This window comes from Urtica dioica, chromosome 6 (assembly GCF_054948205.1).
Source record: "Urtica dioica subsp. dioica isolate 48M chromosome 6, U.dioica_male_clone48M_v1_H2, whole genome shotgun sequence".
In the NCBI taxonomy this organism is placed as follows: domain Eukaryota; kingdom Viridiplantae; phylum Streptophyta; class Magnoliopsida; order Rosales; family Urticaceae; genus Urtica; species Urtica dioica.
In genome coordinates this window covers 44701171-44714037 of record NC_142761.1, presented here as the reverse complement: position 1 = coordinate 44714037, position 12867 = coordinate 44701171, and the positions used below count along the sequence as shown (strand labels likewise).

General features: G+C 37.6%; 3 protein-coding genes across 3 annotated transcripts; 2 read left to right on the top strand and 1 right to left on the bottom strand.

Annotated features, from left to right (window-relative positions):
• Positions 1–728: 728 nt before the first annotated feature.
• LOC149394571 (galactolipase DONGLE, chloroplastic-like) lies at positions 729–2328 on the top strand. Its single transcript, XM_089616844.1, has one exon. It carries the CDS (start codon positions 758–760, stop codon positions 2117–2119), a length of 1362 nt encoding a protein of 453 aa, XP_089472970.1. The 5' UTR covers positions 729–757; the 3' UTR covers positions 2120–2328.
• Positions 2329–7990: 5662 nt separating this feature from the next.
• HEMC (hydroxymethylbilane synthase) lies at positions 7991–10601 on the top strand. Its single transcript, XM_089617571.1, has 5 exons — positions 7991–8329; positions 8667–9072; positions 9595–9801; positions 9895–10072; positions 10160–10601. The coding sequence occupies exons 1-5, from the start codon at positions 7998–8000 to the stop codon at positions 10270–10272; spliced, it is 1236 nt and encodes a 411-aa protein (XP_089473697.1). The 5' UTR covers positions 7991–7997; the 3' UTR covers positions 10273–10601.
• A 325-nt stretch (positions 10602–10926) lies between these two features.
• Positions 10927–12851, bottom strand: LOC149394569 (uncharacterized). Its single transcript, XM_089616639.1, has 9 exons — positions 12527–12851; positions 12304–12462; positions 12178–12231; positions 12053–12106; positions 11879–11971; positions 11672–11815; positions 11467–11574; positions 11329–11380; positions 10927–11229 (listed from the first exon to the last, which is right to left on the bottom strand). Exons 1-9 carry the CDS (start codon positions 12761–12763, stop codon positions 11201–11203), a joined length of 930 nt encoding a protein of 309 aa, XP_089472765.1. The 5' UTR covers positions 12764–12851; the 3' UTR covers positions 10927–11200.
• Between the last annotated feature and the right edge of the window lie 16 nt (positions 12852–12867).

The window sequence follows — 12867 nt, the reverse complement described above, 5'->3', positions numbered from 1 at the left end:
GCCCATTAACGACGGAAATTCTGTACTATTTGAAGTGAAAATTCCGGTTGATTTTTTTCAATTCAAAGTACCTTTTAATTCAATTTTGCAAAGGATTAAATTGTTAAGTTTTTTTAACTAGGTGCTAAAAAAAAAGTGGGATAATAAAGAATATTTAACTGTAAACGGACTCGTCAAAGCCACTTATCAAAATAGATAATTTGATTAACTTTACAAGTGAGTATTAATATAATTAATTCTGTTTTTTTTTTTTTTTTAAACTTGATTTTAAATTTAAAAAATGCTTAGTTTTCTAATATATTTTTTTTCTAAATAAGTTGAATATTTGGGACATATTCGAAATTTCCCAGTGTCAGTCAGGGTACGTACATGTCAACATAGACAATTTAAGCTTAAACGCCGCAAAAATAAACAAACCGACCACTTAAATTATTTCTTAACACCTAATTGCGAAAGAAAAGGGCAAAAAAAGAAACAGAGAGAAGAGAAAGAGACGGCCAAAGGAAAAAAGGACAAAGTGATATAATATATCCGAGTCAAATACTCGCCAAACATGCTTTTCTCTCTCCCCTTTCCACTTTATTTTCCATCACCGTCCTCTCTTACATGTGACTCAATTCGTGGCTATAAATATCACTCTCTTCTCTCTCCCTCCTCACAGGAAACCGATAATCACAATCATCATCCTCTCTCTCTCTCTCTCTCTAGATTCTCTCTCTAGACTCTCTCTCTCTCGATTTCAAAAATATATATAAAAATGGCAGTCCGAATCTTAAACACTAAAACAAGCCACCAAAATCACATAGTGTTCTCAGACAACTTTCGTTCACGCTCTCACTCCTTCGGCCAAGTCTCGCTTCCCACGAAAGCAGAAACGACAAGCACCACAGCCTCGTCGTCCATGTCAGCCTACTACGCCTCTCCCATGGCGGCGGTGCGATCGCTGCAACCCAAACTGGCGGAGCTGTGGAGACAAGTCCAGGGCTGCGACGACTGGGAAGATCTCGTCCAGCCGTTGGATCCTCTCCTCCGCTCCGAGATCGTCCGATACGGCGAGTTCGTCGCCGCCTCCTACAAGGCCTTCGATCTCGACCCGACCTCGAAGCGGTACCTCAACTGCAAGTACGGCAAAGCCGCCATGCTCTCCGGCGTCGGAATGTCCCGCTCCGGCTACGAGGTCACCAAGTACATCTACGCCGCGCCGGGGATTCCGACGATCATCCAGGGCCAAGACCCGGCCGCGCGGTGGATCGGCTACGTGGCCGTGGCCTCCGACGCCGAGGCCAAGCGGCTCGGCAGAAGAGACATCTCCGTCGCCTTCCGGGGAACCGTGACGAGCCCCGAGTGGGTCGCCAACATGATGAGCTCTCTCACTCCGGCGAATCTCGACCCTCGGAACCCCAGACCCGACGTGAAAGTCGAGTCGGGGTTCCTGAGCCTCTACACCTCGACGGATATCTCGAGCAGCAATAAGTTCGGCCCCGACAGCTGTCGGGAACAGCTTTTGTCGGAGATCTCGAGGCTGTTGAGGAAGCACAAGGGCGAGGAGATGAGCATAACCTTGTCCGGTCACAGCATGGGAAGCTCGCTGGCGAGCCTTCTCGCGTACGACATCGTCGAGCTCGGGCTCAACAAGGAGGAGAACCACGTGCCGGTCACGGTGTTCTCGTTCGGCGGGCCCCGGGTGGGAAACTTGGGGTTCAAGCAACGGTGCGAGGAGCTCGGGGTCAAGGTCCTGAGGGTGGTCAACGTCAAGGACCCGATCACGAAGATGCCGGGGGTTCTGTTCAACGACAAGTTTAGGGTTTCGTTCGGAGGGAAAAAGTTGGAGTTTCCTTGGAGATGCTCTTGCTACGCGCACGTGGGAGTGGAATTGGTGCTCGATTTCTTCAACGTTCAAAACCCTTCTTGCGTTCACGATCTCGACACTTACATCGACCTCTTGAAATGCTCCAACGGACCTCGCGGCCTTGAAGATCGTGATGATCTCGTATTTGGCGGCAACTTTTTCGACAAGGCAATGGGTTTGATCTCCGCCGCTCAACAAAACTTGAATCTGTTTCCTTGGGTCACCGACGTTGCAGACAATATGCTAAACTTGGCTCAGTCACAACGATAGTTATTTTTTTTTTTTTTTTTTTGGGTAGTTGTACGTACTTTAGGTATATATATACGTATACATTATAGGGTTAGTGAAAGCGAAATAGCGTAGTATAGAAACTGTTCATTGGGTCCTTTATCCACTTGCGTAAGTTTTTCTGCTTTGGATACGAGGAATTTCATGTATATCTGTTGTAGCTAAAGAGGTATCAAAGAGAGAATATTTTCCCGCGCTTATCTCATTGAACATCAGTGATGTATTCTGTTTAAAATTAGGTCCATTAGTCATATTTACAGTTTCACATAGCTATATAATCAACGTTTCAAAAATCTTAGATAAATAGCCACGTCCATATATTTACACACGTAAAATTGAAGTAAATATCTAACTATTTTATTTCAATGAAATGACAAATAATTAGGAATGATATGTCATCTTTATGACTATTTACCTAAGATTTACGAAAGACAACAGAGCCATCATTGTATTACTAGCAGAACACCAATACAAATGTGTATTTGATAGAAGAATTAAGTTATTACTCAACAAATGAAATTTCGAAAGATTTTTTAAATTATCAAAGGAGGAGATGAATTCGGAAACATTTTACGAGAGTCAAGAGGTTCCTTGGTGTCCTCCGATGCATTTCTATACCGGACTATTCCCCATCTCTTTTTGGGAGACGGTAGAGTCTACCCGTCTTTTGTTGTGTTCCCAAGTCCCTGCTTTCAGGGCATAATACCCCTTAGTTCAGAACCAACCCTCGGTCTTTATTTAATTCGAAGAAAAGTCTGATTTTTACGAGCTCAACAGAACAGCCTTGATCCCATTGATACCGAGTGGGACCAAATAATTCAATCGGGGGTTCTTGGGCTATCTTTTCACTGTCCCACCATTTTAAACGTTGACTATGTAACAATTTCAAACATTTTAATTGGTTAGTTACCTAATATTTTGTTGAAATTATTAATTACTAAAGTATATATTAATAAGCTATATTGTATATTTACTTTATATAATCTGGTGGAAATAATTGGATTAAAGAGAATTCAATTTCAATTGATAGCTTAGTTTCATCAGTAGAAATAATTCGAGTGAGCCCCCCATTCATCAAAATAGTCAAAGTTGATCGGATTTTGAGCAAGAATAAGCGCTATGGTCTTATGTTTGACATTTTTGGCCGTGTTTGGTCCTATTCCGTTTTCTTGTTTTGTTTTTTTAAGGATAATTTGTCCTTAAGTTTCAAATGAGTAGTTTGTGCTTTATAATTTTCACGTTTATTTTTTTGGCGTTATTAGATTGTAATTTCGGGTATTATATAAGCCCTAGCCATTTCCGTGCCACGTATGTTAATAAAGAACGCAGAAGTCCCACTGGTGGAGCCAGACCAAATCTGCACCTCAATTTATAAAATCACATAAATCAATATATAAATCTTAATTCATCGTGGCGCTATAAAAGTAAAGTAGTGAGAACGATATTATGTATGTTATTTGCCACTCCTCTTGTATGTTCAAAGGGGATATTCAAACGAAGAATCGAAGAACCTATTAAATATGTGCACTGTATCATATACGCAATTGTGACATATTAATTATACCAACACTATTCACATGTTTATATTTAATTAGTCCTTCGTTAATTTGGGCCCCACCTATAACTTTTGCGTGGTCGTAGATTTAGCGTAGCTTTCCAAAATTAATGTTGGCATATCTACTACTCGCGACGCGGGTGGTTTCTGCCTTATAATTCTTTTATGGGACCTAATTTCCAAAATTCTATGTATGAACGAAAATTTCACGTATGCATTGAACCCTTCATGTAAACTACATAAAAAGCTTACATATGCAAGTTAAATAATACTTATAAAACAAAGATTTAATAGTTAAAGAATTACATACAGTAAATTATTATTTTTTTATGGCTTTTATAAAATCCTGTAAGATAATACAAATTTAGAAGGAGCATTATAATGAAGAAAAAAAGGCTAAATCTCCAATGTCAACGTACGCTACAAGACGAATAGTATAAGACTCGTAGACGTTAAGTAGCCTAAATATTTGTATTTGGTTCGAGATTTTGCATTTTTAAAGTACGCTCAATTCTTGATGGTTGAATATAGTGATATTTCTCTGTCGTGTAACACTAAACACGAAATTTTTTTTTTTGTTTCTTTTTAAATGTATTGATTTCTATAAGTTTGATACAAATGTTATGAGGGATTTTTGCGATACGCGGACTGACTCGGACTGGGAAGTATTATATCTGACAACCGACCAACGTAGTCTTCACTAAAATTGCATGAATGAAACACGTGAAAGTCAAACTATGGGTATTCGAAGTGAGAGACTAACTACATAACACTTTTTGTTCACATATGTGGTATCACTATTCGCTTTTATTATTATTGTGGCGCTGCCAACTATTTTTAAATCAGATGTAAACTTTAACTTACAACCAACAACATATCACTTTAGTACTCATAAAGTAAAGTATTATCGGATATTCCACGAAGGAGAGGATTTTGATATGACGGCACCCACTTATAGTGGGTAGAATTTCAGGTTATTATATGATTTGTTACATTTTTCAGACTATTATTTGTTGAGAATGAGATAGCACAGCGCCAATATTGTGCATATATAATTTCTTACATATATATGTTTTTTTTTTTATTCAATTTATATATATTTTCAGCGGTTAAGAAGTTCGACTATTTAAACTCACGATGGTTGTAATTTACAAGTTTGGTTCAGAATATGATAAGTTATCCCACGTTATCCCAAAATTGGTTGCTAGATTGTAGGGATATAATTTGAAAGTTAATTAACGAATAAATTGCTGTTAAATTTAAAATTCAGACGTACAAAAATTCAAATTTAAGTTGAGATTTCAAAATTAAAACAAAATGGCAGATCAAGAATGCATAAAAGCCCACATAATACCACGTCGTATTTGTAGACATTTACTTAGTATTTACGAAATAGTGGCGCTATATAGTAATCTCAAACGTTTAAGTTGATTAGTTACTTAATTTTTTGTTATTTAAATTATTACGTGGCTACGTTTTCTTTGTTTGACTAGTCTTGGACTTACCAGTTTCTCTTCTTTTCGAAGTTTTGCTCGACAATGTTCGTTTTTTGTCTTATGAATAATGAGTCGTTTCTTATCTTACTTGTCCCTCGGACATATTTGATTCGGGCTCAGTGCTAAATTTTTATTGTTCTCGGAGGGTTCGAACACATGTTTGTAATGTGCTAATTATATTAGTAACATACATTATTGCCTTTTATCTTCTATTTTTATTTTTGTGTTTCTAAAATTTAAAAGAACACATAATAAATGTCGAACCTCAATCGTTAGTTTACTATGTAATCACTGTAAATGTGTTTTGAGGACAAATGATTAGCGAGTGGAACCAAGTATGAAACTGATTAGGTTTGTACGTGAATGTCATGACATGAATATAATATATCGTGAATTTCTTGTACAAAATAATTTGGGACCAACCCTCGCATTTTGCACGGAATTATGCTAGTCTGGTCACGCCCACAGATATCACACTTCGTTTCAATGACCATCCAAGTTCCAACCATGTTTGTTTCATCAATTAACTAATTTCAAACACGTACACGCATACATGCATATTATTTTATTGTTTATCTTGACTTTTTATGTTGATTTTTTTCAATACAACTTAAACTGCCATATAAATATTCGTGATAAACGACCAGATATCAACAATCTTCTAGTTTTGCACTGTTTAACGGGTGGCTGTATAAATAATATATTTCAAGTTTTCAATAATTAGGTTAACTGATTGCCTGCGTTCACTCCACAAAGATGTTCCGTACATTCCGGACCACAGAGCCGTATAGTTGTATAGAAATCAATATTTAAATACAGTACTACATTTCTTGACTTTTCTAAAATATTATTTTCTATCAATTCAAGATCTAATTCGGGACTTTTTCATCTGAATTTGATGGGAATCAGTATAAGAAACGCGAAGGTTATACCGAATGCTCATAGTATTAGAGACGGTCAACGTGGTTGCTGTGCTGGCAATTGATTGGCTGATGTGGATACTTTACTTTAATGTGTGAATGGTATAAATGCCAAACCTGACGATTCTTGAGCATTGCAATGTGAAATCGAATAAGCTTCATAAGTTACTCTAAAAACTAAATTATTGCAGACTAAATTATTGCATGAAAGAGGAGTACGTGTGATGCATTAAACAGCATATTAATGAGAGCCTTGCAAAACAAAAGCTTACACTTTAGAATAAGACAAAATACTATACTGCATTATTAGCTCAATATTATAAAATAATATTTACTGAAATAATTTATAAGAAAAATTGCATGTAAAATATTTTTTAATTATTTTAAAAAACTAATAAGAAAATAAAGGAGATAAAACATCATTACAAAAATATTAAATCGGAATAAAACCGATTCCGTTTTGTAAACTCTTCGAAGAGAGTTTTCCCACCTACTTTCTTTCACAAGGTATGTTTTTCAACATATTTTGAGCATCAATTTCTCATTCAACAATTAGCTTTAATTTTGAGGAATAAATACTAGTTATAAGGTCGATACTGAATATTCTCTCTTTGATAAATTGCTAGATTTATGGAAAAGAAATCATGTAATTAAATAAAATAAGAGAGAGGGAATAATAATGATTGATATATTTTCTCCCAATTAAATAAAGAAATAATATTTTGTCATTTATTATCTCTCATAATTAATTTCCTAATATATATGAGAGAATAATGGTTGAAATATTATCTCTTCATTAAATAAGGAAATAATATATTGTCATTTATTCTCTCTCATTTTTCAGTTCTTTGTCTCCAAAAATGGTGGAAGCATTGATTTGCTCCAAAAATTGGTTGAACTCGTACAAAGATCCCATGATCTTGCGAGAATACATGGATGAAGTGGAAGCGCTAAATGATTTGAAACAAGTTGTTTCGGGTAAGTCTTTTAATTTGTTATTTTATTTGATAAATTGTGTGTAATTTATTTAATATAACAACTTGATCGAACTTAATTTCATGATAAATTGATGATGGTGAAGTAATCGTAGAAGATTTTTCTCATTTATCAACAACTCCTACTACAATTACAACTTGATTATTTGATCTCTTAAGGTAATATTGTTGGTGTTTGCATGCATGTTGTTTATTTTATTATTATTGTGTTGTAATTCATATCATGACATTTTGCATGTTTAGCTAGGTGGACACGAGACGAGACCATATGGATTCATGAAAATGGTGATGATGTCCTTTTTGGATTTTACTTTTTATGCATTTTTGGAGTATGGACTAGATTATCTTAGTGTTTTATTATGCATTTTGGGTGGTTGTATTACTCCTTTTGACTGGATTAGAGCATCGGATGACTCATTTTTACTAGATTATGATCATTGTAAATCCGGATAACCGGTTTTTTCAAACCGATTTTCAAACTAGATCCGAATTTTTCAAAATTGGATAACCGAAATTTTAAAATCGGGTTTAAAAACGGATATTGGATTTAACAAACTTGATAACATAATATTCGGATAACTGAGTATTTAGACCGGTTACTAGACCAATTTCTTTTAGATTTATATAAATTATGGGTCGATCAATTAACCAATTTATGATTTAGATAAATTTTTATAGTTTTTTAGACAATGAGCTCATATTCGAATAAATTCCTCCATCGGTAAAGTTTGTAATTTTATCTAAAAATAATTATATTATATATTCTATTTCTAAAAATAAAAGAGAGAGAGAGAGAGGGTGTAATTTTTTTTTAACAAATTAAAAAAAAAAACAGAAAAAGAAAAAGGAAAAAAAAAAGGTGTAGTGGATCAGGTTCCCATGCCCTGCTGCTGAATGATATCCTATCTATCCACCCAACCAACGCTTTCCTTTGTTAAACAGATTTCCTTCAAACCCAAACCCAAACTCTCTCTCTCTCTCCCATCGATAATGGATATGGTTCTCTCTTCAACCACACTCACGAACCAGTGTGGTCTCATGTCTCGGTCTTCTTGCCCGGTCAACCTCTCAAGCGCTGGATCGGTCTCAGCTCTCGGCTTCTCTCTTCCGATCCCGAAAACGACAGCGAAAAAGTACGGCGTGGGAGCTACAAGAGCCTCAGTCGCCGTCGAACAACAGACACAGAAGACCAAACTCGCTCTCATCAGAATTGGCACTAGAGGAAGGTGCGACTTTCGAATTATTTTCCTTTAGCCTGAATTTTGTTTTAGAATTGATCAAGCCTTTCTAGGTTTTTATATTTTTATCTGTTTCGCTCGCTTTTGGATCTCAATGCGACTAGAGATAACTTATTCGTACTGGTTGACTTACATTATTTCTTTTTCGTAATTCACTTCTAAATCCGTGTGTTGACCTAGGAAGATTTGACTTTCTTCTTCTCTGTGTGTAAATGATCGAGCAAGTACTGAATTTAGGATCTGTAGGTTGAGAGAGTCTGCAACAAACTCGTTGATGTTCAAATTTTGTGGCGTATTGTTAATGTTGGTTCTAAATATAGGATAGTCCACTAGCACTAGCCCAAGCGTACGAGACGAGAGAGAAGCTGATCGCGAGCCACGCTGAGCTGGCGGAAGAAGGAGCGATCGAGATCGTGATAATAAAGACGACCGGCGACAAGATTCTGAGCCAACCGCTCGCGGACATCGGAGGGAAAGGTTTGTTCACGAAGGAGATCGACGAAGCGCTTCTCAACAGCCAAATCGACATTGCTGTCCATTCCATGAAAGACGTTCCCACTTACTTGCCCGACAAGACAATCCTTCCCTGCAATCTCCCCCGCGAGGACGTCCGCGACGCCTTCATTTCCTTGACCTCCGCTTCGCTGGCCGATCTCCCCGACGGCAGTGTCATCGGCACCGCTTCTCTCCGCAGGAAATCCCAGATTCTTCATAGATTTCCCTCCCTCAAGGTGACTCATTTTCGCCCTTCAAGCTCGTAAGGTGTATTGTTTTGGAAAAAGAAAAATGTGCGATGTTTTCAAAAGGAAAAATTGTACAAAATAGCCATTTGAAACTTATTGATTAGCAAAATAGTCAAGGTTTCAACTTTTTCAGCAAAGTAGCCAAATTTACGTTTTCAAAAAAAAATTTGACAGTCAAGATTAAATTTTTTTGACGATTATTATAAGTAATTTATCACTTTCAAAAAAATGAATCTTGGGTTCAAATTTTTTTTTAAATCAACTTACTGCACATTTTGGCTATTTCACTAACTAAAGACAAACTTTGGCTATTTTGCAAATTCATAACTTTAAATTGACTATTTAGCTACATCACCATTTTCAAAATAGCTAATTATTTTCCTTATACATGAAACTGTAAACAGCAAGCAAAGTTTATACACTATTTTTGCGATTAGTTTAAAAAAAGAACCAGAACAAGAAATTTCCAGTTTTTAAAGATATTTACGTGGTGATTGGTTGTGTTTGAAGGTGGAAGATAATTTCCGCGGAAACGTCCAAACGCGGCTGAAAAAGCTGAACGAAGGGGTGGTGAAGGCGACGTTACTAGCTTTAGCTGGACTCAAACGACTGAACATGACGGAGAACGTGTCTTCCGTCCTCTCGTTGGATGAAATGCTTCCAGCCGTGGCTCAAGGTGCCATTGGAATCGCATGTCGGAGTGAGGACGATAAAATGGTAAGCGAAAAAATGTGATCGTATAAAAATGGTTTTAGACTTTAGAGAGCCTTATTGTCGGAAAGTTCAAACTTTTTGTGTGTGTGATTGCAGGCTAATTACATAGCTTCGCTGAATCACGAGGAAACGAGATTGGCGGTTGCTTGCGAGAGAGCCTTTCTCGTGACGTTGGACGGGTCGTGCCGTACTCCGATCGCCGGATACGCGAGCAAAGACGAAGACGGAAACTGCGTCTTCAAAGGCTTGGTGGCTTCTCCCGATGGAACCCGAGGTATATTCTTTGCTTATGCACCCGAATTATTCATAGATTATGATTATGATTTCATTGAATATGTATTTGTTGTTGTTGTTGTTTTAGTGCTCGAGACTTCGAGGAAAGGGCTTTACACGTACGAAGATATGGTGCGAATGGGAACGGATGCGGGGCAGGAGCTTCTCTCGCGGGCAGGCCCCGGATTTTTCGACAGCTAAGCGACCTGCAATTAGGCATTTAGGTAATTGTGTTCCTTGTAACAATTATGAGAGTTGTTGTAATTTAGTTGCGAAGATAGGGCTTCATGTTGTTGTATCAATATTATTGTTGTTATTTTTTATTTAATTCTATGCAGCTAGTTGCTTCGAATTTGAGTGTTACCTGTTTAAGCAGGGGAAGTGAAGAGAAAAACCGTTCAATTTCGTATTCATGAATGGCTTAATTGTTTGCACAAATTGGAAAAGGGGCTAAAATGGTTTAGCTGGCAATGTTTTTTCCCTTTTGTTTTGGGGTCTTCTTTTTGCAAAATACAAATTGCATTATTTGAAACATTCTCATTTTATTGATCTTCCATATGCACAGAAGTTTTTAAACCGAGTCGTGATTAATTCGCTGGAACAAAAGAAATATGGATTTAGAGTTCAGTCTGTTTCTTGCACTGCAAGGCATCTCTGTTTATAGAGAGCTTGAATCCAGTTTCATAATGGCAACGAGACTTTCAAGTTTCAGTTATAAAACCATATTCTTGTGATAGGCCTTTGTGTGCCGTGTCAGTGAGTATCAAGGCTCAAATTATATACTCACACTCATCCACGCTTCAAATAAAATCAATCAGACCTCGAAATATTGCAAGCGCCACAAAATCTATGACCATGTTCCATTCAATTTTTTTTATTTTGAAAGAAACTACTAATTAAGAAAAAAAAATATGCATAACAAATGGCTCTCACACATTAAACGACAGCTCTTCAAGTTACATCTCAAAAATGAAGTTCCCTACAAGTTTCAGTCGAGCAAACAATGGCTCCTCTTCTACATTCGAGATCAATAGACCGTAGATCAACATGCTTAAAACAAAGAAAGACGTATTTTCAATCTCTGAACCACAGTAGTACTAAGTCAGACCGCCGATAATTTTTCGAATTTCTACGGGGTTTCCTCCACGATTTCACCATCTGCAAGATTCACCACGATCTCGATCACACTCTTAACACGAGAAAATATTGAATATATAATGGGCTGAAATGCAATCGATATCATTCAAACAAACATACCACAAAGACCAACTCCTTTGTTTGCTGCTTCATCTGCGGCCGAATTACGGTCCTTGAAGATGATCAGCAACAAAAAATAATATCAGTCACAAGCGAAGAAGCAGTTTATAAAGAGAAGGTCAAGAGAGAAACACAAACCCTGAGAACGTGAACGATTTGGAACGAGACATACTTGTTCTTGAGCTCCATGACTTCCTTATGCAAACTTATCAAGTTTTCGTGCTTGGCCTTCCACAAACCCTGGACCTGAAATTGTTTTTTTTTTATTTTTTTTATTCACATCTCACAAACCATTCATTCGTTCGTGTGAGCGATCAATGACAGACAAGAAGAGCGAGCGAACCTGCATGCAGACGAGTTTGGAGTCTCCATGGACGGAGATACGGTTGAAGCCCTTTTCAAGAGCAGATTTCAAGCCTAAACGAAGTGCTCGATATTCAGCCATGTTATTCGTTATCTTACCACAACCTTCACTCAATTTACAAATCTACAAAAAAAAAAAAAAAGAATAAGAAAGAGAAGAGAAGAGGAGAGGGAACGAATGAAATACCAGAGTTCCATCATCAGCTAGCAGAACAGCTCCGGCGCCAGAGTTTCCAGGATTTCCTTTACTCGCTCCATCAAACTTGAGAACACACGATCTCTACGCCCCAAACCAAAAACAAGCAATTCAGTCTATTGAAATTATACCGAGTTGTTTGATATTCACCCACTAACTTCTTACACAATCTGGACTAGTTAGCTTGGACTGCTTTTGAGACGAAGAAGCAAGTTGTTCCTGCAGCAAATAAAAGCTGTTATCATATCTTGATGATATCTTTCATCTTATCAAACACCACATTTACTCACCACACTTTCCACTGATCTCTTCCTGGATGAATCCTGGAGTACAGAAGCCAAATCCTGAAAACATAATATAATATAATATAATGTAATGTATAAACAGAGAAGCAAGAGAAAGGCCTGGTTGGTTACTTGGAGAGGGCAAGGAACGAGGGTTCCGAAAAGATCCTCTTTAAAGTCGGAAGCAGAGATCGTATAAAGGGCGTTTTGGAGGCCCCGGGAAGCCAGATAGTCTCGAGCCTTGCTTTGCAATCCCTGCCCTTTGAACACGCTCACCGGAGAATCGCATATCTAACACACACCAACAAAACTAAGATCGGAAAACGTGAGACTTTTAAGGACAGAAATGACGGACCGAGGAAGAGGTGAGTTGTTGTGGCTGACACTGGTCAAGGCTTGTGTAGAACCCGATTGCGTCGCCTCTTCGCACCACGTAGAACGCTTCTTTTTCTTCTTCTTCTTTCTTTTCCATTGCTGGTTTCTTCGAGTACGACCGAGCTGTATTGCTTCTTCTATTCCATGCCCTACAATCGCCGCCGTACAAGTGCGTGTTCCCTCTGATACGCCACGACACCTTCGTCAAGTAGCTCATAAAAACACTAACAATGGAGTTCCGTTTCCTTTCCTTTCTGTTGCTTCCACGGACGAGGATTTCACAGTCTGAGCTTTTTCTTTTAAAAAGAGATAGAGTGAGCC